The sequence below is a fragment of the Diadema setosum genome, chromosome 14 (assembly GCF_964275005.1).
Source record: "Diadema setosum chromosome 14, eeDiaSeto1, whole genome shotgun sequence".
In the NCBI taxonomy this organism is placed as follows: domain Eukaryota; kingdom Metazoa; phylum Echinodermata; class Echinoidea; order Diadematoida; family Diadematidae; genus Diadema; species Diadema setosum.
The window spans coordinates 25,536,468-25,560,973 of record NC_092698.1 but is presented as its reverse complement, the minus strand read 5'-3'; the positions used below and the strand labels follow the sequence as shown (position 1 = coordinate 25,560,973).

General features: G+C 37.4%; 1 protein-coding gene across 1 annotated transcript; it reads right to left on the bottom strand.

Moving 5' to 3' along the window:
- Positions 1 to 1,442: 1,442 nt before the first annotated feature.
- LOC140238244 (cholesterol 24-hydroxylase-like) lies at positions 1,443 to 24,045 on the bottom strand. Its single transcript, XM_072318180.1, has 13 exons — positions 23,894 to 24,045; positions 23,204 to 23,278; positions 22,220 to 22,301; positions 20,913 to 21,073; positions 19,984 to 20,122; positions 17,265 to 17,378; positions 15,061 to 15,292; positions 12,014 to 12,086; positions 10,935 to 11,019; positions 5,428 to 5,538; positions 4,514 to 4,605; positions 2,786 to 2,861; positions 1,443 to 1,580 (listed from the first exon to the last, which is right to left on the bottom strand). The coding sequence occupies exons 1-13, from the start codon at positions 24,043 to 24,045 to the stop codon at positions 1,443 to 1,445; spliced, it is 1,530 nt and encodes a 509-aa protein (XP_072174281.1).
- Between the last annotated feature and the right edge of the window lie 461 nt (positions 24,046 to 24,506).

Here is a 24,506-nt window from a genome sequence, read left to right as displayed (position 1 = left end):
TAGTTATCACATAATTTCAAAAAAGACTCCTCGAAAAATGTCCAAAGTTGATTTACATCGTGTTGCCGAGAATATGTGGACCACGACTATCCCAGCTCATTGCCGTGTGATATAAACTGACCTCTGTCAAACTTTTTAAACTAACGAATATTATGGGGTACTTTAATGTTCAAATTAACATAAAAAACGAGTGATCACTCAGTCCCATTTAAATAACTCCTGAATTACATTACTTATTCCATGTGGTACCAGAATAAAGTGAATACATGTTCGACTGCAATCAGTAATTGTCGTGGGTTTGTCAACAATCTGTTCCGATTGAAGGTAGGCCCTAAGTACATGGATTGCGAATCTTGTCTGACATTGGGTTTTGACTTGACATGTTGATGTTAAGATCGGCAAGTATTTCAACGTTCCTGGAAATATCTCACACTGTTTCTATATGTGCTTGTTTCTAGCTCGTCAGAAAAAATGTGCTGTACTGTTTGGTGGTCGATAACTGATACCATTCCAACACACCGTATATGGCTGTGATTGCTTTATAAAAACAATAGCGCTAGCTGCTAATATTCTAAATCACATCGTCATGAGGAAGACAAGTTTGAATTCATAATTTATACAACGGATCACTCCACCTCCTTAGGAGTTTCTGTTTTAAAAAAGACTAAAAAAAAGTTTTGGACTAATGGATATGCACAGAGTAAATCATTGTCAATTATTGATACGAGATGGCGTATGCTATCAAAGTGTAATGCCCTCATAGAAGTAAGAATAAGAGATACCCAAATTCAAAATGTTGGAAACGGCAAAATACCTTTACATCACCGTGAGCAAAGTGGGGGTATTCAACTGGCTTGTACACAACATTGTACAGGTGAGATTCAAATAGGTAAGACAAAAACCCAGAATTTCTATATTCCAGTCATTCAATTTAAAGAAAATCAACCAAAGTAATGATTACCGCTACAACAAATGCCTCATTTGAACAAAATAATGACTAGAAATACCCATATATATATATATATATATATATATATATATATATATATATATAATATAATATATATATATATATATGAGAGAGAGAGAGAGAGAAAGAAAGAGAGTACGTAGCAAACTTCAAAATGATGAGTTATAAGATTATGAGTAAAGGTGCAAAGATATTATGACCTTTGACATTTTATACATTTGAGGGATTTTGCTCGAAAATTGGGTGGCATACCGAAGTATTAAATCTATTTACATTTTTCCTTGTTAAATTGTAAACAAGGTATGAGGCAAACAGAAAGGCATGGAACAAAATACATTATAGACAGTATAGTGCTTTCGACATGATTGAAGCAATTCTACAGAGAAAGATTTGTTATACAAATGACTCTTTAGTGAAATGCAGGACATTCAACAAAAGTATACCTTCTGGCTATAGGTGTCTGATGACCACTTCACAGCTGACTGATGTACGTGAGACACCCATCTTTTGGCCTCTGTGTGAGGTGAGTAGTCGTTGTGAACCTCTGACCCGGTACCAACCTGAAGTCCAATCTCCGCAACAGCTTGGCCAGAATCATGCGGGACTCAATCTAAGAGGATTAAAAGAGGTACTGCATCTTTTAACGCTTATAATCCACTCCCTACTCCACAAGTGCATGAATATTGGGAAAATTACCCATTGGCGGAACATATCCGAAAGGCATAAGCATGGAACAATGCTACTCCTTACAGGCATTCGGTCCTCACAGGGAGGTGCGAGAGAAGGAGGGACAACTACTGCTCTCCTTTGAAGTCATGCGCGGCACCGCCGAGAAGTTATGCGTTCAACTACAGGTGTTACCCATGTGCTTTGACAAAAGAGAGCATCAATAATCGGGACTAGCGCTCTCACATCTAGAAATACTTGCCCCTACTGCAATTCGCTCTATTTTTCAATGTGATGGCAACAATGAATTTGTGTACCTTTAATTGGAGCAGCGAATCAAAATGCAGTGTAAAACTCACAATTTTAACAGCAAATAGTTTAAAAACACGCTGGAACACGCTTTGGCGGAGTACTTTATTTGAAAGATCAAAATATCCCTTATTAAAAGATAGAAAATTACCATGCGGAAATGTACGCATTATAGAAAAATATTAGGTTTTTAAGAGGGCCAAATTTTCATTTCATTTCGATTTGCGAATTACGAAGAAACTAGAAATACATGTTTATAATACTGAATTTTTTCCTAAACTATTCTAAATCAACTCGAGTATTTCATTTAAAATTTTGCGGTGAAATAAAGCTCGTAATTCAACGAAAGGTGAAATGCGTTCTTCGTCTCCGAACTTCCTCTTGCAACTGGAGCGGTGCCGAGCATGACTTCAAAGCGTAGTGGAATGCTAGATATCCCATTGTAACGCCTTGTACCCAAACATACGTTTGCATGAATTACGAAGAGTTGCCACTCCATCTCTGTAACACCTCCCTGGTCCTCATAAGCAATGCAAGCAGAAACAATTGCTCTTGAGTGATCCCATCGGAGCTTTTGGATGAATATGGTCTTCGATAATATGAGTAAGGCAATGTTTAAATTAGGTACAAATCAAAGGACTGAAGAACCCAAAGGAATAGTGATTTCCATGAAAAAAAAAAACACACCATAAATGAAAACAAAATATGGTCATACATGATAGGAACAAGGCACTGTTTAAATTGCGAACAAATCAAAGGATAGAAAAACCCCAAAGGAATGGTGATTTCCATGAAAAAAAAAAAACAACAACCATGAAATTAAAACAATAATAGTCATACATAGGCGAATTGTTGACCGATGCACGACCGGAGACCCAGCGAGAAGGGAATGTAGGCATACATGGATTTCATCCGTCTGTTGGTAAAACGTATGATAAACAGGTGCTGAAAGACTACAATAACATTAGATATCGATTATAATGGAGCTAAGTGCTGGAATAAGTTACCTGCTATCATCAAAGAATGTCCTACACTCTCATCTTTTATAGAATGTTTTTAATCCAAAATGCAGCTGAATAATTCTTTGGATATTTGCCTTTTTGTTTTGTTTTGTTGTCTTTTGTGTGTATTTTGTCCTTTCTTACTTGCAATTTTGTGTATAATCTCTAATGGCATAGATTTACTCTTAAAATGAATATTTTTGATGGCAATTTGTAGCCTCTTCATATGTAAGAGAATCGGCTTTGATAAGTCCTATATGGTCTTTATGCCCACACATGCTAAGTATATATCTTTGCATTATTCCTTTTGTTTTCAATGTAAACGCAATGTGCAATATGTTATGTCCGTGTATTTGTTTTTTAATACTTTTTAGCATGTGGAATAGATAAAATTGAATTGAATTATCATTGCCCCCCCCCATAAAAAAAAAACTGCATCACATAGAATAACTAACAGTTTCCATTCATGGACAAGACTGCGTCTTGATTTGATGCTGCGGAACAAAATCACATTACCACAAAGTAAAGAAACAGTTAACACACTGAACAAACTATAGTATAGTAACTTTGTGTTAATCACAATATGTCGTTCGAATTGAAAAGCTTTCACTTGATGTTGCAAAAAATAAATATAAACACACACGCTCTTTGAATCTTGAAATTCTTTCTCTTTCATGTTGATCATCTGAAATATCTATACATATGTATATATATATATATATATATATATATATATATATATATATATGATATATATATATATATATATATATATATATCATATATATATATATATATATATATATATACATATGTATAGATATTTCAGATGATCAACATGAAAGAGAAAGAATTTCAAGATTCAAAGAGCTCTGTCAGTAGATCAGATTGACTCCCATGATCTTACGAACAGTAAAAATGAAACCTCTTAAAGGACAAGTTCACCTTCATAAACATAAGGATTGAGAGAATGCAGCAATATTAGTAGAACACATCAGTGAAAGTTTGAGGAAAATTGGACAATCGATGCAAAAGTTTTGAATTTTTAAAATTTTTGTGTTGAAACCGCTGCATGAGGAGACTACTAAGGCTCGTGATGTCATATGAGTACAACAGTGTAAAGAAAATGTAAAGAAAATTCAACATATTTTCACTTTTTTCGCATAATAAAAGAGCACTGGACTTGCCTCTTTCTAAAGGCAATGGGAATAATATTCCCCATAACATATGTCAGTAACGAGTCAAGGGAATGTGTACTTTTTTCAAAAGTATTTTATGAAATTCTCTTTACATTTTCCTTATATTGTTGTACGCATGTGACATCATACACTGCAGAAGTCTTCTCATCCAGCGGTGACTGCACAAAAAATTCAAAAATTCATAACTTTTGAACGGATTGTCCGATTTTCCTCAAACTTTCAATGATGTGTTCTACTAATATTGCTACATTCGCTCAATCCTTATGTTAATTAAGGTGAACTTGTCCTTTAATGATAAATCCTTTTTTTTTTTAACTTTGTCTCTTTCTCTCAAAAAAAAAAGATAAAAAAGAGAGATCAAAGCTCACTGCTCGTCGTTGTCACGTCGGAAGCGTTCAGGACGAAATTCTTCTGGGTTGTCAAAGTAGCAATCCATCATACCCATGGCCTGGACGACAACCTGTAACGGGAACATTAACTTATTCATTTCTCAATGACATTATGTGCAATGACAGAGATAGAAATACGCCTTCAAAAAATGGAATAAAATGGAAAGTTTGACACGAAGATTTTTTTTTTCACGCTCTCTTTGCTAGACGTTTGTCGCAAGGAGTAATTCTCTGGGAAGTTTCTTGCAAACCAAAGGTCAAATGGTAAAAGGTCAAGTGAAAGAGCTAAATTTCACTTCTTCTCCATATCTCGAAAGTGACTCAAGGTACATATCATTTATGCATATTCTACCTGACAGTGATTCTCTTTGGAATTTTATGGTCGCAGGGACAAAGGTCAAGTTAAAATGATAATATTTAACTATCTAATGCCGAAATTGCACTTTTTCTCCATACCTTGAAAATTAATCATTGCATAAACTTATACAAGGGTCAAAAGCCATGTAAAATCCTCCAATCCCCAAATACCTGCACTCTTAGACAATACAGCCATTCATCCAGTTAATCCTAATTCAAGGAAAGTGAACAGTCAACACATTTTGTGACAAACCTGTCATTTTAATATTTTGCCTATTACGTGAAAATGTCATCACACATTGTCAGGACATTGTACCATAGACCTATTAGGACAACCATGCATTATGACGGCGGCATACCGGTCTCCATAGCGACATGTCTATCTAGCTGTCAGCTGCCATTTGCTTTGATAAGAAGATCGTAATTAGTTACGATAGTTTTGATTTTTGTCCTTCCTCATATTAATCTGCAAGCCCCATCTCTTTTACCCGGACGCGTGACGCTAAACGACCTGGGTGCCCCTGGTTTGTATTTACCATGACTGGAGTTCCCTTGGGCAGATGGTACTGTTCGTACTGGACGTCAAATCCCAGTATACGGCTTGTGCCTTGAACTGGTGGAAACAGCCTCATTGTTTCCTTTAGAACCTGCAAACATTAATTAGAACGTAATAAAGAAGAATAGAACGGTGACAGGAGCATTCAACTGGTGCTCTTTTGTAAAAGTTGAATTGTAAAAAATGTAACTCTTGATTATAAATAGTTCCTTAGAGGTCAGATCCGTTTACAGTGAGGGGCTGGGCCGAGCCGCGGCCGAGCCGCGACCGAGCCTGGCCTCAATTGCGTGGCCGAGCCCCGCAATTCTCTCCGTATACAGTGCCGGGCTCGGCCCGGGCTTTTAATTCAAACCTTTCAATATTTTGTCGTATAACCCGTGGCGTTCTGCTTGTAAACAAACGCATTGGTATAGTCTGGTTTCCAGACCATTTGCCAGCTGGATTCCGTGGCGACGAAGAAATGGAGAAATGGAATTCCAACTGGCTGTAAACATTCAAACAGCTGTCAGTTTTCTTTTGACGTACAAAAGAATTCCACAGGTGCATTTGTGACTTTGATGATGGGGTACGATGTCGCCGTCTTTCCGAGCAGAGATGATTCATTTTGAGCGCTAACATAATATCGGCTATATTTGTTCATTTTTGTGTTAAAGGAAATTAAATTTCAGCTAATGATAAAGCATATGAAAAAGAAAGTAACTTCTGTCCAGGATTATGTCAAAAAGTGTAAATCTGAGCCGTACGTTGTGAAAATATTTGAACTGCACCCTTACTGGAAAGTTGATTTTATCATCTTTCCGATCACTTCCGACAAATGAAACTGATATGGTATAATCTTCAAGTGTAGTTCTTTATTCATTTATATGTTAGATTAGTGTAAAAGCATGTAAAGTCGGGTAATTCTAATTCTTATTTCATCAATTTTTGTGGCATTTTTATTCGTACATCCCTGTCACCTTCCTGTGTCTGTACCTTTATGTACCGCTAATGTTTCACAAGAAGGCACAGCGAAAAGTAATTACCATCAAGCGCGCCGGAACACTTCTGGTTTTGGGGGGCAAAATCTCAACGGGGGCACATTTATGTGACGATGTGAGATCCTCGTCGCGGGAGCGAAGCGAGCGGGGGGGGGGGGGGGAAATCCCCCTTTCCAAATCTCCCCCCTCCCCCCACTGTAGGGAGCTTTTGTAAAACAGGGTACAAAAGTCGCGTTTATAGACCATTTAAAAGCAAATTTCTAAGGAATTAAACATAGTGAAAAATAATCAGTGCAAAGGGCTATGATTATTACATATACGGGAGTATACATAATAATGTGATGGTGTGAGATCCTCGGCGAGGGAGCGAAGCGACCGAGCGGGGGGAGGGTGTGGGAGGGAGGATATCCCCTCCCACGGTAAGGACTTTTTTTTTTTGTTGTTGTAAAAACAGAGTATAAAAGTCGCGTTTATAGAGAATTTAAAGCAAATTTCTAGGGAATTATCATATTGAAAAAATCAGTTGGAAGGACTATGATCATAACATACGGGAGTATACATTAAAGGAGACCTCCGGATGATTTTCAGACTTTTACATTTGAACAACTATAAATTAGTCAAACTGAGAACAGAGTTTCAGAATTTATAGTGATTGGGATAAGTAATGAGAATGTTTTCAAAATTTATTGTGAATTGCAATGAACAAGGATGATGACATGACAGCCTCACCATAAGAATGCATGAGTTGGGGCTCAAGGAAGCAAAACAAAAGAAGACGGCATGTATGGATTTTCACAGGTGAACTTGTTGAGCAAGCGGTATTGTAATGGAATTACACTGCTACATTTCTGAAATATATGAGGCTCTGATGTCATCATCACTGTTCAGTGTAATTTGTTTAAGATTTTCAATTTATTGGTTTCTCTGCTCAAGGACCACAATAAATTCCACGGATCTATACATGGAGCTGTTGATTTATGTACTACATGATGTGAAATTATGAAAATCGTCCGGAATGCCCCTTTAATAATGTGATGGTGCGAGATCCTCGGCGAGGAGGGGAGGGTGTGGGAGGGAGGACACCCCCTCTCACGGTAGGGACTTTTTGTAAAAACAGAGTATAAAAGTCGCGTTTATAGAACATTTAAAAGCAAATTTCTAGGTAATTAACATATTGAAAAAAAGAAATCAGTTGGAAGGACTATTATGATCTTAACATACGGGGGTATATCGTGATGGTGTGAGATCCTCGTCGAGGGAGCGAAGCGACCGAGCGGGGGAGGGTGTGGGAGGGGGATACCCCCTCCCACGGTAGGGACTTTTTGTAAAAACAGAGTATAAAAGTCGCTTTTATAGAGCATTTTAGATTAGATTTCTGAGGAAATAAACACAGTAAAAGAAATCACGGCGAAGAACTATGATAATAACTTATGAAGACTTTTCATTTTACTATAAGTACGGGCAGAACGAGCGAGCCACTGTCACTTTGCAATTTATCTGAAATGTACTCATTAAAAGCATAAACATGATCGCATCGTTCGAACAATAAAAACTATTCTTATACTGCTAGAAAGCAAAGAAGAAAATGAAAAATGTAAGGTTTACTACAGGTATGTTTCAGCGGGCACACTCGAGGACACGAGGCTACCATCTATATACTAAATTTACTCATAAGTTATTATTAGTGTATAGATACAATAATGTACGTTGTTAGTGTATTATAATTTTCGCCCCGTTAGGGGTGAAAAATTTTGCATTTTCAGTAATGAAATTACAACATTTACACAAGAAATATGCCTTTATTGTTCATTTTGGTCTTTAAATCAGTGATTAAATTTTGTTACAGGGGGCACTTGGGGGGGGGAGGGGGGGGGGGCAAAAACTCGTTTTGCCCCCCCCCCCCCCTCAACATTTTGTTGGGGGGGGGGGGGCAAGTGCCACCCCTGCGCCCCCCCGCCCCCCCCCCCGCTTCCGGCGCCCTTGATTACCATCATAAAGACATATCTTCCATTGAGAGTGACGAGTCATGATGCAATGCCACATGAATCAATATTGTCTTCCTATCTGTGAGGCAGCTCCAGTTTAGCACATATGTCAAATATTTCTTAGTGGCGGCATCAAACATGGGATCAAAGGGAATAACACTGTTGTTACTCCGTCTCTTGAACCTCCTTGGTTGGAACCATGTTTAACCACAGTAGAGGTGGAGTTACATTAGAGGCGACAAGGAAAGTCAATGTAGAGGGGAAAATCAATTGGATCTGAACATCCTGTCAGAGCAGTACAAGGGTATGCTCTTCTAACTCATTGGTGATGGGAATATAGAGAGGTAGCTGATACGTAGCGCTGCATTTCAGGCAGGAGAGCCATGGCACAGTTCAGCGCCATGCATAAGGGCAGGGCAAGCGGCAAGACTTGCTGTAGGCACAGACAACAGCTGAAGTCTCCTCACCATGACTGTGGGTAACTGTATATATATATATATATATATATATATATATATATATATATATATATATATATATATATATACATACATGTATATACAGGGCGTATCAAAAAAGTTACACTTTTGAAAAAATTGTCTAAATTACATTTCAAAATATACGGAAGATTTTTTTTTCATATTTATGGATGCCCCATAGTCTCATCTATCAAGTGCAATCAACAAAACAAATTTTTGTTCTCGCTTGGCTGAACACTGACGCTCTTTGTCCAGATTTATTATATAAGATTTGATGTTATATGATTTGGCATTGTTAACAGATTGTTGTTATTTATTAATGAGAAAGTTAAAGTGGACCTTTTTGGAGAAGAAATTGAGAAGGTGTTAAATGAATCAATGCGTAATGGAGTAAAAGAAAGGTATAAGAAAGGTAGGAGGGGAAGGTAGAGAGTGAAAACAGAGAAAGAGAGAGAGAGACAGGGAGAGAAAGGTTAAAGAGGAAAAGTAAAGTAAAAGGTAAAGAGATGAAAAAGATAGAATGAGATAAAGTTGTACTATAGGTTTTTCCGGCCAATTTCGCACTTTTTTTCAGTCCAATTCCTAATTGCTGCATTCAATTTAGCACAATTTAGCCTAGACGGCATGTTCGGTATTTCCATTTTATAATCTTTTCATTCAAATTCATTTTGGAGCATTCAAATTACCTTTTACATCATTCGAATCAGCACTTTTTCAGTTCAAATTCGTAAGACAAGCACCATTTCGCAAATGGTTCATTCAATTTAGCACGATATAGTCACGTGATCACGTAAACGCTGCGCTCGTTCATTCGAATTCATTCTTGGGCATCCAATTTCGCATTTACTGCAGTCAATTTAGCAGACACGTTTATGCTTTTATTCTGATATCACCTTTGCAACAGTACTTTCAAAATAAGTGTATGTGTTTATAATGTTCGATAGCATTATTTCATTCACAGATACATTGATGTTAAGTTTGTTTTGTCAATAATTGGGAGAAGGCGGTTTCAATTTACATGATTATTTCTTTCATCTGCATGTTTCATTATTTTCATTTGGTGGGTGCTAGATTGCGTTAATTATCATTAGGAATAAATAAAAATTCTTGGATCAGCTCTAGCCATCAATTTGTCAAGGTTATTACCCTCAAATGCTTCTATGATTCTTTCCCTGTTTTCTTGAGAGATACGCCTGTATCTAACTCGTGCTGCCATGACTGGACATAAGAAAGTGAAGTGAATCTATGGTACTGGTGCAAGCATGGCATGTATAGTTCTGATAACATGTATGGAAGAAGAGGGGCGTTACAGAACAACAAATTTGAGTTATTTAGGGTCAAAGATACCTTTACTATATACTTAACAGTGTGTGGATGAAACAAAAATTTACATTTAAATACGCATAAATCACGGTTCTCATCTTTTCAAAATAGAAATAACATTACGCCAATTTGAATGAACATGTTTGGAATTTGACTGCCCATACGCGAAATTGAATGACTGAAATACCATTTTCCGCCAGTGCTGGCGAATTTGAATGACTGAAGAGCACGTGCCAATTTGAATGCCCGTTTTACGAATTCAAAAGGCACGTGTGCGAATTTCATTGACCGAAATGCTAAATTGAACGAACAAGTTGCAATTTTGAATGACAGAATGTGCAGTGAAGAGGATTTTCGCTAAATTGAATGAACCTTTTATCAAATGGACTGAAAAAAAGTGCAAAATTGGCCGGCAAAACCTATATTATATGATAGAAATGCATGTTTTGAAAACAAATGTTGCATATTTTAATTAATTTTTCGTGTATCATTGTATTTTTTGTCAATTTGTTTGTGATTATGTAACTGTAATTGAGTATGTTTTTTATTATGTAAAATGTATTTACATGTTTTTCTGTATTGTCCTTTGCTTTTGCCTTGTGCCTTCTGTTTAATCCAGGACACAACCTAGGCCTTTCATGTTACATTGTTTATTAATAACATAAAAATGTTGAACAACAATCGTGATGACACGACAATAAATGACGTGCGAGGTCCACTCACCAGCATGAGGTATTCGAGCTTCATGATATCCTCATAAGAGACAAACGTTTTGTCCCCCAACTTCTCATCTAACTCCTGCTTCACTCTGTGAAGGAAAAAATACCAAAGAAAGCAGAAAAAAACATGCAGTAAAACCATTTTATTCTGATGATCGCATGCTCTTATTCATAAAGACTTATGTTCTCGGATTAAACTTCACTCAATGAAGCGATACAGGGAGACCCTCTGCGTTACCATGGACCTACAACGAAACGTTGCAGGTCCATGGCGTTACTAAGCATAAGTAATCACAATCACAACAAGCTAATACTCCCAAATCCTCGAGATCTTGCTGTTTTCGTGCATTTGAGAATTGAGCATATTTGAAACCTGTGCAGTAGGCCTATTATACATCTCACTGTATGAAATTCTTTCCGTCAACACCGTCATCAACGATATCTACACTGGCTTTCATGGAATAGACCACAAACCAGAAGTAATATAAGGAGAAGAAGACACCCACACTCGTGTAAAACACCAAGCAATCTGCCAAGCGCAAACCATGAGGGGCAGTAATATTCTCATTGATTTATTGTGCATGAAAGTCTAAATGCTTCAAAAGGTAAGCTGTGACACGAGAGATAAACACAGTGAAAACGAGTGGTTAAAACATTGGCATGATATGAAACTGATATTCCCCCCCCCTCCCATCTCTATATTGGTGTATCTTCTGGGCATTCTTATATTAAATAACGTCTCGCTGTCATCAACGTCCACTAAAGAATGAGTTCGTTGTCTTCTTGATCTAAAATCATATTTTACCAAACTTTTTTTTTTTTTTTAAAAGATTCAATCAATTTTTAGGCATCTCTTCTTATCGAAGGTTTCTTTTGGCAACGTATAAGCTACTCACGGGCTTGTACTGCTCAAAACAACAACCAATACAAGTATCAGAAGACACGTATTGCAATGGATCTAAACAAAATGTAACAAAAGAAAAAAAAAGTTCGGTAGTCAAAATGAAACATATTCTAAATTTGAATATTATTATCAAACTTGGATGTGTGCTCGCCATACAAAAATAAAACAACAACACTCACTTCTCATAGACATGTGGGTATCGGCACAACTGCTGGAGGGTGAAAGCAAGTAGATTGCCAGTTGTTTCTTGACCTTTGTGTTGCAATGCAAAGAATTTCCAGAGAATGAGGAAAAAGGAGAGGCGGCTCATATAATTTTATATATAAACCTATCTATATAATGTTATGTATGTATATATATATATATATATATATATATTTATATATATATGTATATATATATATATATATATATTCATATATATATATATATATATATATATATATATATATATATGTACATATATATATACATATATATATATATATGTATATATATATATATATGTATATATATATATATATATATATACATACATACATATATATATATATATATATATATATATATATATATATATATATATGATACAAGCTTGGGTCAGTGTAGATATTGAGAAGAGACTTCCCATGCACACACTAATTTGAAAATAATTCTACACCACAAAAACATGGTATCATGTTTGCTAATGCTGTTTGCATTTTTTCTTCCAAATCTCCATATGTTTTCTTTTCAATCAATACTGCTTGTACCTTGACCACTGGTTGCTTTTGCGGCCCATAAAGGGGTCACCACAAATTCAAAGATAATCTCTAAAATGAATTGGTGGTATATGCGAAGGACACGAGTCTAAGCGTATGTGGCCAAAGGCAGTCTTATCAGGAGTGAAGGACAAGCAGGAAGATCTATACAAAACGCAAAACATTGTATATACCTTTATTCTAAAACGAGGCGCAATTTCACATTTCCTGAATGATTTCTTTTTTTTTTTGAGTGTGTAATGCTCTATCTGTCCTTATTTTGCTTCAAAACACAGCCAAAATTACCATACCCACCCCTTAAAAAAAAAAAAAAAAATCCTAACTAGGTCGGGGGGGGGGGGGGGGCTTGGAGCCCTCCCCCTCCCCCCTCGACGTTCCGCGCGATGTATCGCCATCGCAAAAAGCTATCACCGCGATCTTTCCTGACCTTTTTTCTTTCGAGTCTGCCGCATCTTTTGACACTAAAGGCCGTGTCACACCTTTCCGGGCAAGCCTTGCGTGCGACTTGCGAAGAACAATTTTTACTACCCGGAGGTCCCCGCAGATGACCCGCACATGACAGTACCCACCACTCTCATCCATAGTCGCCCTGAGGTGTGCACGCAAATCTTTTTACCCGCAACTATGTTTAGGCCCTGTCACACCTTTCCTTTCACACAATTTCTGAGGACGGACAAGGATTTGGTACATGTGTCTTACTTGCTGGACGCGTTCTACTTGCGGGTATACTATGTTACTTGTGTACCGGTCGCGTGATGGGGGCTGACAATTCGGTGAAGGAATTCCTCTAAAGGAATGACAGAAGTCCCACAGAATGTCATTATCTTGGCTGCATATGCCTACGGGGACTGCGAAGTACCTGCGCGGGAGTTGCCTGCGAGTTGCTGCCGCTAAGGGCTTCCTACTGGCGTTCTGCGTGGATCTCTCCGGGCATCCCCGTGACTCATTCGAAAAAAGTTTTGGCCAAGCTCAAAACTTGGCTACGGTTAAATCGGACTTGCGTGCGCACATCCGGGCAACTACAGGCGAGATACTCGCTGGGTACTGTCAGGTGCGGATCAACTAGGGAGAGCTCCGGGTAGCAAATTTGTTTCCCCGCAAGTCAAGCCGCAAAACTTCCCCAGACACGGTATGACAAGGCCTTGAGCATGCTCAAAACTTGTTCTGAGCAACTCGTGGGGGTTCGCTCTCAGAGGTACACGCAGAACACCAGTAGGAGACCCTTATCTGAAGCACCTCGCAGGCAACTCTAACGCAGGTACTTCTCAGTACCCGTAAGTCGTTCGTAACAGAAAACGGATCGGTTTCAAAGCTCTCACGCAGGTCACATAGAATACACGCAAGTAGAAGGTAAGTAGCACGCGGCGTCTAGTAGGGAAGAAACAAGAAGTGTGAAACTCGCAAAAATTCTTGTCCGCCCGCGGAAAAGTCTCCTGCGTGCTGAAAAATCCCTCCTCGCAACAAGCCACCCCCCCCCCCCCGCCCCCCCCCCCCACGCTCCATCATCTACCTAAATAGCCCGGCTGGATTACTAAACACAAAAGCGTGGCTAATGCACCGGCCCCCTCGTGGCGGAGGCCTGAAAAAGTAGGCCCTACTGGAAAGTATTTGTGGAATACATTCCCAAAGGAACTGAAATAATGCAAATCGTTACAGCAGTTTAGAAACAATTTAGACACACTTTCCGTTTTTGATAGCAACATAGCTTTGTATATTCTGCCAGTATTTTACTCTTTACTTTTTCCCTTCTTCTGCCTGCTTTGATTGTGTAGCATTTGTGTTCTATACACTTTGTACCTACCGGTATATATTTTGAGTTGAGAAAGTCCTGTAATTACTTTGGTTACTATTCCCAGCAAGCCTGAAAGGCTTTGATAGGTCCCCCACAATGAATATGTTATGACTTGAAAATGTAATGATTGTTGTTTTTAATGTGGAAATAGATGAAATGAAATGAAAAAAAAAGAGTATACATGAGACTGGCCTTTAAATTGCATCAAGCAAAGGCCTTAATTTTCTTGATCAATTTCCTGTGGTCCTTCCTTAGCACGTACAGCAGCCACTGTCAGATGCAGCGTATGCTGACAGTACTGTATTTCAAATAAAATCCTTGAAATTGCGTTAACATTGTTTACTATTTGATATTTGGGCTGATGCTTCACAACATGTTACGTGACTCAAATATATGGACATTATTTCCTTGTGTTGGTGGATTGACAAATTGCTACAGCGTTTGTACCGGAGTGATGCACCCACTGTGGATGCATTCTCCATTTTTGGCAGGAAAAGCAACACATAGTGCAAACATCTTGATAGTTCTTGGTAGTAGTGAGATGCAGCAGGGAGGTGAGCGCCATACATAATATGGCTGCAGCAAGAAACCAATAATTAGACAGAATGTCCCAAGCTCTCTTACATAAGTTGATTCCAGCCACCACTGGAAAAAGATTAACAGCTGGGGCTACCTGCTATAAATAAGGTGAAAAACTCGTCAATCATTTCCTGCATGCCAAACCCCTGGTTGCTGAGATTATCGGAAGCATTCAGGATGTGAGTCAGGATGTCTTTGGGGACGTCTTCTCCCCTCTGACGGGCTGCCATCCTCTCAAGGATGATGTCTCGACCGACGTTGCGGATGAAACGAGTCGCCTCTCTCACTTCGCTTCGAAAACTTGCCGCCTCCTTAGTAGGCACCATCTGAAGATATGAAGTGACAAAGACATGGAGAATTATATTCAAGACGCCAACCTGATGTCTGCACATGCCATTGCTGATTTCCTGTATACACCGATTTAATTGAATCAAATTCAATACTTTAGTTCCATCTAACCAAAGGTGATACGCAGATGGATTAAACAAAACATAAAGTATAAATACAAAATATGTGTTCTAATGAATATATGTAACGAGATAAACAATGCATACTTTTTGGGTGGTGAAAGAACGTAAATACTGTGTAGCAAAAGCGACAAAAAGTAAATATTGAGAAAGCCACTGTAAAATCATTGCCGCATTTAAATGCCGCATATGCACTGTATCCTGACAGTATTTTCCCATAAGATTCCCCAAATTGTGTACAATATTATTTATAACATTATTTCTATCATTAGATCATAATACAATATTTATATATATATATATATATATATATATATATATATATATATATATATATATATATATTATATATATATAGCATATACATAACAAGAGAAATAAAACTCACTTTGCAGTGGTGACAAAAAATTAATATAGTGATGGAAAGAGTGATTTATTGGAAAGCGGAGTTACATGTAGTGAGATGTGGATCACTCGAAAAACAGTACGCCGAAGTCATCATTTTGTAAATTCTATACGATGTCATGAACCCTTGTGAACCGCTTATCTCTGTGCTTTCAATGACGTCACTGTACGTCAGTTTGATGTTCTTTTAATGTAATGAGAGACTTGCTCTTTGAAAGGGAAATTCCAGCCCAACTATAACTTATTCTGACTGAAACGAGTCAAATATTACGTGTTCAACGGTAAAATTTTGATTGAAATCTGGTAAAAACTAAGAAAGTTATGACATTTTGAAGTTTTGCTAATTTTTCAGGAAACAGTTCTTGAACGGTCAGTATGGAAATGGTAAAGTAAGCAAGTCATTCCCTCAACAACTTGCCAGATAGTTTGTGCATAAAATTGTGAAATTTCCAGTTTTTCATTCAAACGCAGTTATGCCCGAGGCTCAAATCCTAGTATATCTAACTGATCACTATTCTGAAGTTATTCAACTAGGAATAAGATCATGTGTCAGACTTGTATGACAGAAACAGTGAATTTTCATTCTTTTTTTACACGATCAATGGAAATTTGTGAGGTTATGACATGGCTGACTCACTCATTTGCATATCCATGTCCACTGTACAAGAACTGTTTTCCAGAAATTAGTAAAACTTCATAATGTCATAACTTCCTTGTTTTTCATCTGATTTCAGTCAAATTTCTACCATTGACTTTTTTTTAAGTCCTTTTTTTTTATCAGACTAAATTATATTTGCAATGGATTTCCCCATTTTTAAAACAAAGGGAAACGCCTCAATGAGAGCAACATTGCATTGTTTATCAAACTGCAAGAAAGGAATTAAGGGTCGTAAGAGGAACATTAGAGGTGGCGTACGTCTCGCTCAAAGCTGTGTATGTTCAGTACAGGATTCAACAATGTCACGATGTCCAGCCGTCAACGCCACCTATGTCCGGTCTTCCCTCTCACCCCTTCGCTGCCCTTATAGTAATTCCCAATTTAGCATTGCATTCTACTGTATAGTCCCCTCCTTGCAAAATAACGAGTAACCACTCCTTCATTCATATCATGTCTGAAGAGCTGATCCCCTCCAACAAAGTGAAGTATCATACAGTATAACTGTTTATCGATACATTCTATGGACTGATGGATACATAAAATAAGTCACTATTCTCCCAACTATTGAGGAGTGCACTAATTCTTTTCTGTCACCCTCCTCATCCCTTTTCTTATTTGTCTTCATCCTCTTCCTTAAAACTACAGTAAAAATCAGTAGCATTGTTATCATTATGATAATTATTCATTAGTATTGCTGCTGTAATTTCCTTTATCTCATAACCCTTCGGTATTCCTATCTCGTTGTTCCTTAGCCATATGAGAGCTTACCCACAGCCAGGGTTTCATAAGTGATTCCATCACTCCATTCAAAACCTTGTAGATAGCTTTCGGAAATGTGCTGTCTTGATCATCGAAAGCATCCAACTTCATGGAGAATCCAGCCTGTGTGAGAACATGCCAGGCGAAAAATGGAGGTAAATGATATGTATGACAAAGATTGTGATGGTGATAATGACGATGGGGATGATGAAAAAAAGTGATATCTTCGCGAAGAAGACTGATAAACTGCTTTTTCACATAAGCAACATAATCGTGCAATTCGATAAGCGCATACCAAAGGTAAGTTTATATACAGCGTGTCCCAGAAAAAAAAAAGAAACCGAGTTTTCGTGCAACTTTTTACTATCGAAATTATACATTTTCTTTTTGAGATATACATCAATGGAAAGATAAACTTTCCTTCTTCATTTGCTGTAGTACTCTCTAAAAAAATGGAGTCAAAATATTCACTCTTGAAAGAGAGAATACAAAAAGAGTGAATTTAGAGTGAAATTGGAGTGAATTTTGAGTGAAAATGTTCATTTTCACTCGTTTTGACCTCAGGGATGACTACAAAATCTTCGAGTGACCCCTGAGGTCACTCCAAAAGGTATTTACAGAGGTATTTACAGAGAATACTGTATAAGACTGAAAGCCCTTTGTTGTCATTTATTCAGAATAAGCTATGAGACTTACAACCAATAATTGAAGACTAATTAATATCGTGTGTATTCTCAGGCTGCAGGCAGTCAAATGGCTATGGGAAATCAACGTTACAACAGCGATACTGTACACATTTTGACGGTTTTCTATACCTCAAACTTATCTCACTGTTTTCATCTCTACAATTCTCTCACGCGTGGTTCACCCTTCATCACTGACAGGGTTTTGAGGTTTTTGAAAGGGACGGTGAAGCAGAAAGAGAGGGTACATCACTTTATTTATCACTGAACTTGCGCTTCTAACATGTCACTTTTTTTTTGGGGGGGGGGGGGGGGGCTCTGAGGCCTTTTTCGGTTGGTCGCTCCCCTCCCCCTTCAACATTCTGCTGATGAACACCCTTTGCTCTTTGGTTTGCTGCATGGTCAGGCAAGCTCACGATCATGTGCTAATTTACGACCCTATTCCGAACCGTCTGTAACATCCTTCTCCCTTCATGTTTCTGTAAATTCATGGAAGCATGAAGGCCATTGTGTGATATCTGCCAAATCGGGCAGGCGTCGGGAAAGCTAACTGCATGGCTCCTTTTTTACAATCCATCTTTCTGGGTAAAATAGAAGCATGCTTTAAAATCAAACATTCTCGAGCATGCGTAGATCATTTTTTTTTAAACTCAGGAGATGTCATATGAAAGGGAAAAGAATGGATGTTAAGGCTATGATTCATTTTTTTTTTGCAAAAAATTGCTGAAAAAGCCCGAAAAACTCATTCAAAGTCGCCATTTGCTCGTGCAAACAAAAATTTAGTAGCATTACTGTCTATTGTTCTAAGTTAGTCATGCATGAATTATGAACAATGAGTTGTGCATTCAGTGAAAGAAGAGAGGTATACCTTTCCATTCATGTACATCTCATAAAGAAAATATTTGATTATGATCACAAAATATTGCAATAGAACTCGGTTGTGGTTTTTTTTTCTGGGACACGCTGTATAATCAGTGTGTTATCATGCACTTTTAGGATATGTCCCTTAAAGGGGATGGTTAGTAACTGATCAGTGGGAATCAGTGGGAATGCTGGGGGATGATTGTTCCAATCCTTGCGGGATTAATTCAAGAGTAGGTCTACATTATATATCTATTGTTGTGTGAAAATTATTTCCTTCAGAATGGTCTCATATTCAAGTGCAGGTCAATGTTTCCAGGTTAGCATGCCTGTACAGTATCGTCACTGTACAGGCATGCTAACCTGGAAACATTAAACTGCACATTACTTGAATATGAGACCATTCTGAAGGAAACAATTTTCACACAACAATAGATGTACGATGTACAAGAATAGGAACAATCATCCCTCAGCATTCCCACTGATTCCCGCTGATCAGTTATTAGCCATCCCCTTTCATCAAAGTTTCATGATTCAATTTGAATCCATCTGCTTTTATTTGAGCCGAGAAAAAGAGCGATAGTCAGTGGATGCCGTTGCACACTCCTGCAACAACAGTCGTGAAACTGACCTGCAAGACAAATTTCAAAAATATGATTGCTTGCTCTAAAGGATTTCTAGGGGAAGGGATTAAAATCATATACAGTATTCTGCTCCTTATAAAAGTGCATAAACAAACAAACACACATACACTTTCAGAAACATTTTTTTTTCTTCACTTACATCCATATGATAAGCCATTATTAGGCTGTATAGGAATACACATTTGGCGATTCTACAATGTTGTGCGCAGAGAGTCATTTTTAGGGCCTATAATATGTGCAGTGCAGTTGTCTTCAGTATTTGTGCGTTTTTATTTGTTTGTTTGTTTGTTGTTGTTTTTTTTTTTTTGGGGGGGGGGAGGGGGTCAAAAAGACCGCTGATTGGAGATGGGTTGTACAAGAAATGTGTAGGATACGACATTTGTGGTTCTTGAAAGAAAAAAAAAATCCAAAAGGAAAAAAAAAATGACGTTCCCAAAGAGTTCGTTACATACAGCGATTCATTACCTCCACCCTAACGAGCTCCCCAACCCTTGTTCGGGTTTTGCTAAATTTTCAGTCATTTAGTGCTAGTATGCTTACCCTTGCTATCCCATCAAGAGTGACATTGTTGAACTTGTCCAACATGCACACTTCCTGTTGACCGTCAGCAAAGGGAATGAGACTCTGAATGAAACTGTCGGCGCTTGTGTTGAATTCCTCGATCAGACCCATTAAGTACCTGGCAGCATGAGAAAGCAACAGAGACACAAATCTATAGTGCGTATCAAAAAAAAAAAAACAAAAAAAAAACGCAACAAGATTTGATTTCAAATTTTTGACATAGAGAAAGCACGTAAAAGACGTGTGCGGGTGACCGTGATGATACATATAACACGTATTCCAATATAAATTTCAAACTTTCGCGAAAAGTATTTTACGAAATACTGAACACAGTCCCGCTTGTAACAATTTTAAGTAGGGTGGCGGTATTCGGGCCCCTGGCGAGGTGCGGGCACCTCACTATACATAGATGAATTTGATATGAATATATTTTATTGGCATGAAAAAAATTGGTGCTGTCGTTGTTTTGTTTCCAGTGTTCCACGTCTTACAAGCTTGGATTTTTAGTGTAACACTGTTTTCTATCGTTATGATTACTTGTTTTTGTGACCATGCCAAAGTGCGCGTTGTTTCTTTTTTTATGACATCATTCGTGCATATACTTTTTGTTTCTAGAAAAAAAAAACTACTGTTATCAGACGAATGAAAGACGAATCGATAATAATTATACCGCTATAAATCATGATCTTTTTTTTTTCTTTTTTAATGATGGAAAGAAACAAAGTATTTATATTGAACTGAACAAAAAAAAAATGATACTGGCTGCATTCATTCTATTTTCGTGAATAATTGCATCACATGCTCCTTAAAAAAGCATCCAAATATTGATCGAAGTCTCTCTCACTCTGTCCAAAACAGTGAAAAAAAAAAGAATAAATGAAAATCAAGCCTTGTGACAGTAAACGTACTTTCTCTTCAATGCAGGATTAAGCAGTGCACGCTTCTTCTCGTACTTGCTATGGTCCAGCTCAGAGACTAGCCCAGTGCCACCGAATCTCTCGCCAAACACGAACTGCATATTTTTGTAGTCTTGCGGCGACTTCGTATGCAGGCTATTGGTCAAGAGGTCCTACAGGCATGGCAGGGAATGGAAATGATTCAAACCATCAAAAATCGACAGGTCACATTTGGCTACTCGCATGCATCCATCCCATTATAACAGACCTGACATTCTAGATCCCATAAAGGTACCATTTCTCACCCTTTCCTCTAAAAATGAAAAAAATAAAGCCAACATATTAAATGTTGCCACTTCTCGAACCTTTTGCCAATGTTAAATTAAAAAACTCAAAATATTTTGCCATTGTTGAATTAAAAAAAAAAACTCAAAATACCAACTTTAACATTTTGAGTACTGAAATAAACTTTTAAAGTAATAACAATTTATCATTATTTTTAAATTGAATTACAAATTTAGAGTAAAAATGATTTAACATTATTCTTTAGAGTGCATAGAAAACATGGTACGAGTGTCCTATGTGTAGTCCCCCCTCACAAAGGGGGGGGGGGTCACGATAAGTGTATCACAGAATGCATAGATTAAAAGTACTTCTAGATGCACTCTAAAAGAAGCCGTCAAACTATAGTCACTTCACACAAAACAAACAAACAAAAATTCATTACAGAGCCCTTCATAGTGAGCCGTAAGGAGCTTTACAATCATAAAAGGTAATGATACAGTCCAGGGGTATTGATACATCTCTGACAGAGATTTCATATCTAATTCTAAAGATACTTTACCGTTTCGTTAGATTTTACTTTAGCATGTCAATTTCAACCTAGAGAGAAAGTTCACTGTGAGCACACATAAGTGCAATTTGTGCGTCACACAATTCACCTAACTTTTCGTTCTAAAGGGTTGTACTTTATAGGGAAGTGCATTGATGATATTTGAGTTGGTACATTATACTCACGGAAAATAACATTCTTTTTTTTTTTTTTTACCTGACATACCTATATTCTATGAGGCTGTACACAAATGAAAGAGAATCAGCTATCACCTCAGAGTAAATATCACTACAGACAGACACACAAGACTTATGGCCCTTCGAAGAGGCCATTGCGATGCATCCCAATGAAAAATAAAATGTACAGCTGCACTACCAAAGAGCATTTGGCTTGTCCCATCAGAGTACTACACTTCTAAATATTATTTCATGACTTCTTCACAAAATTTTACAAAGTGTACACCCTGAAATCACGTGACCATTATTACCTTAACAAATTTAGAGTCCACGGTGAAAATGAGAACACGATGCAGGACTTGCAATTTATGAAGCATGCCGTACTTCTTATACCTGATTGATAAAAAAGGAAAATAACAACAGAAGGGAAATGCATTACATTCTTGTTAGAAGTCACAGAATTTCAAACAGTCACTAAGTATAGATACTTCCTGCATAATTTTTTCCCCCGGTGCTTACGTTTGCTCATAGAGTGTTGTGTTGTGAAATGTCACTACTAAACCACTGATGTTGAAGGCAGAAAGAAGGCAATGATGCATACAAACACGTGGGACGACCCTGGGACGACGCCTGGGACGACCGTGACCGCTTCAAACTTGTAACGTAAAGACATTTTATAATTTTGAAGGAGGTACAGCATGTTTGTTATGTAACAGCGAATCACACCATCCGCCATGGCAGCACAAATAAGAAATGAAAATAGAAAATCTCACCGACTTGCATTCTCTTATTAGCCCTTAGAGCTCCATTATTTCATTTTTTCTTTGATTAAAAAAAGAATAGAAGAAAAGTATCGCATTATACAGAGTAGCATTTCGCACTGACTTTCTGTCAGACCATGTAAGATGGCACTAGGCGTCTGACGACGCTCTTTCCTCATAAGGCTATCATGCGAAGGAGAAAAACATTTGTGCCTATATAGTTCCCCATTTATGAAAACAATCACACACACACACACACACACACACACACACACACAACAACACACACACGCGTATACACACACATGACCTCCCTGCGATTATATTGGTAGCATATCTGTATATATATATATATATATATATATATATGAGATATAATATATATGTATTTGTATATATATATATATATACATATATATATACATATATATATATATGTACATATATATATATACAATTACACAATTATCATATCATTATTGTATTATATATTCATATTGTGTATCTTATACCTAGGACATAATGAAGGCTTACATATCATATACCAGCTTTCCAATGGCATCCTCTTCCAAGCGTTCTTTTAGCATGGCTTCATTGCCGAAGATAAAGCTATAAGACGAAAGCAAGAAATAAAGAAGTCAAACTCACACGGTGAATATCTCAGTTTAATGATATCTAGATTCAAGCTGTAACTTATAATCCAAATAAGTGTTACTGTAAACGAAAATGCAGATGAACAGATGACTTATATTTGGGTCATTTTGTAGCTTTACCGTGATGCTAAAGGAGAAGATGAGAGCACAGGAGTTTACAGATGGCACACAAATATCACTAGAACTTGAAGGACAGATGAGCTACATATAAAAAGCTGTCTTATGGATAATACAACATCTAACAACATAAGGATGATGCTTCAGCAGGACACATCAACACATTACTCTAATCTATTCCACAAATATGCCAAAAAACACATTAACGATCATTCTCTGCGCTGGAGGTAAAAGGAAAACTATCATTGTACAATGGATTCTCTTAACATAAATTATCATAAATGTAAAGTCTGATAACTCGTTTCCAGCCCATATAAAATTGTAATACAGATACATACAGTCCCATGTAAGGGAATCCCTATACCAGAACATTAAAGAAAATCGTCTTCTCAATCAGCTACAATAAGTAATTTTCATAAGTCTATGTACTTTTGTAGACTGTTCTGTTTCTTACCTTGACCTTTGTGGGCCGGGAATGTGGCGATATTTGATGTGGGTGTATTTGATGTAAAGTAGGTACGCTGCGAACAGGGTTACAACACTCGCAATGACCACCAAGATGGCATAGGTAATCACTGCCAATATAAGACTGCTATGGAAGGCCATCGCTGCTCCGTGGCTTTTAGTCAGAAGACTAATGGACTGTGCTGTCGGCCTTGATAGCTGAAACAATTAAAATGGAATGTTTAACAACTTATTATCAAATCGTACAAAATATTCAAGTATAAACAATGTAAAATCAGATTAGTGTTCTATTAAAGGTTCTGCACTGGGACCCTCTTTTTTATCCTTTTTTCAGCTCTCTTTGCATATAATTTGCAAATAATTGATTTTTATTTTCTCTTGAAATGATGACTCAAACTGTTTTTAGATTATTTCCCTGGAAGGATGTTCATGAATTTAATCAAATGATTAACAAATAAGTAGAGAAAGTGTGTTTTTGGATTGCCGCAAATCGCTAGATATCAAACACACTCAGACAAATAAGAAAAAGACAATAGAAGAAATTGTGTTACCTAATGATATATTACGATAATGCAATATAATATTACATGCTAACTGAGTAA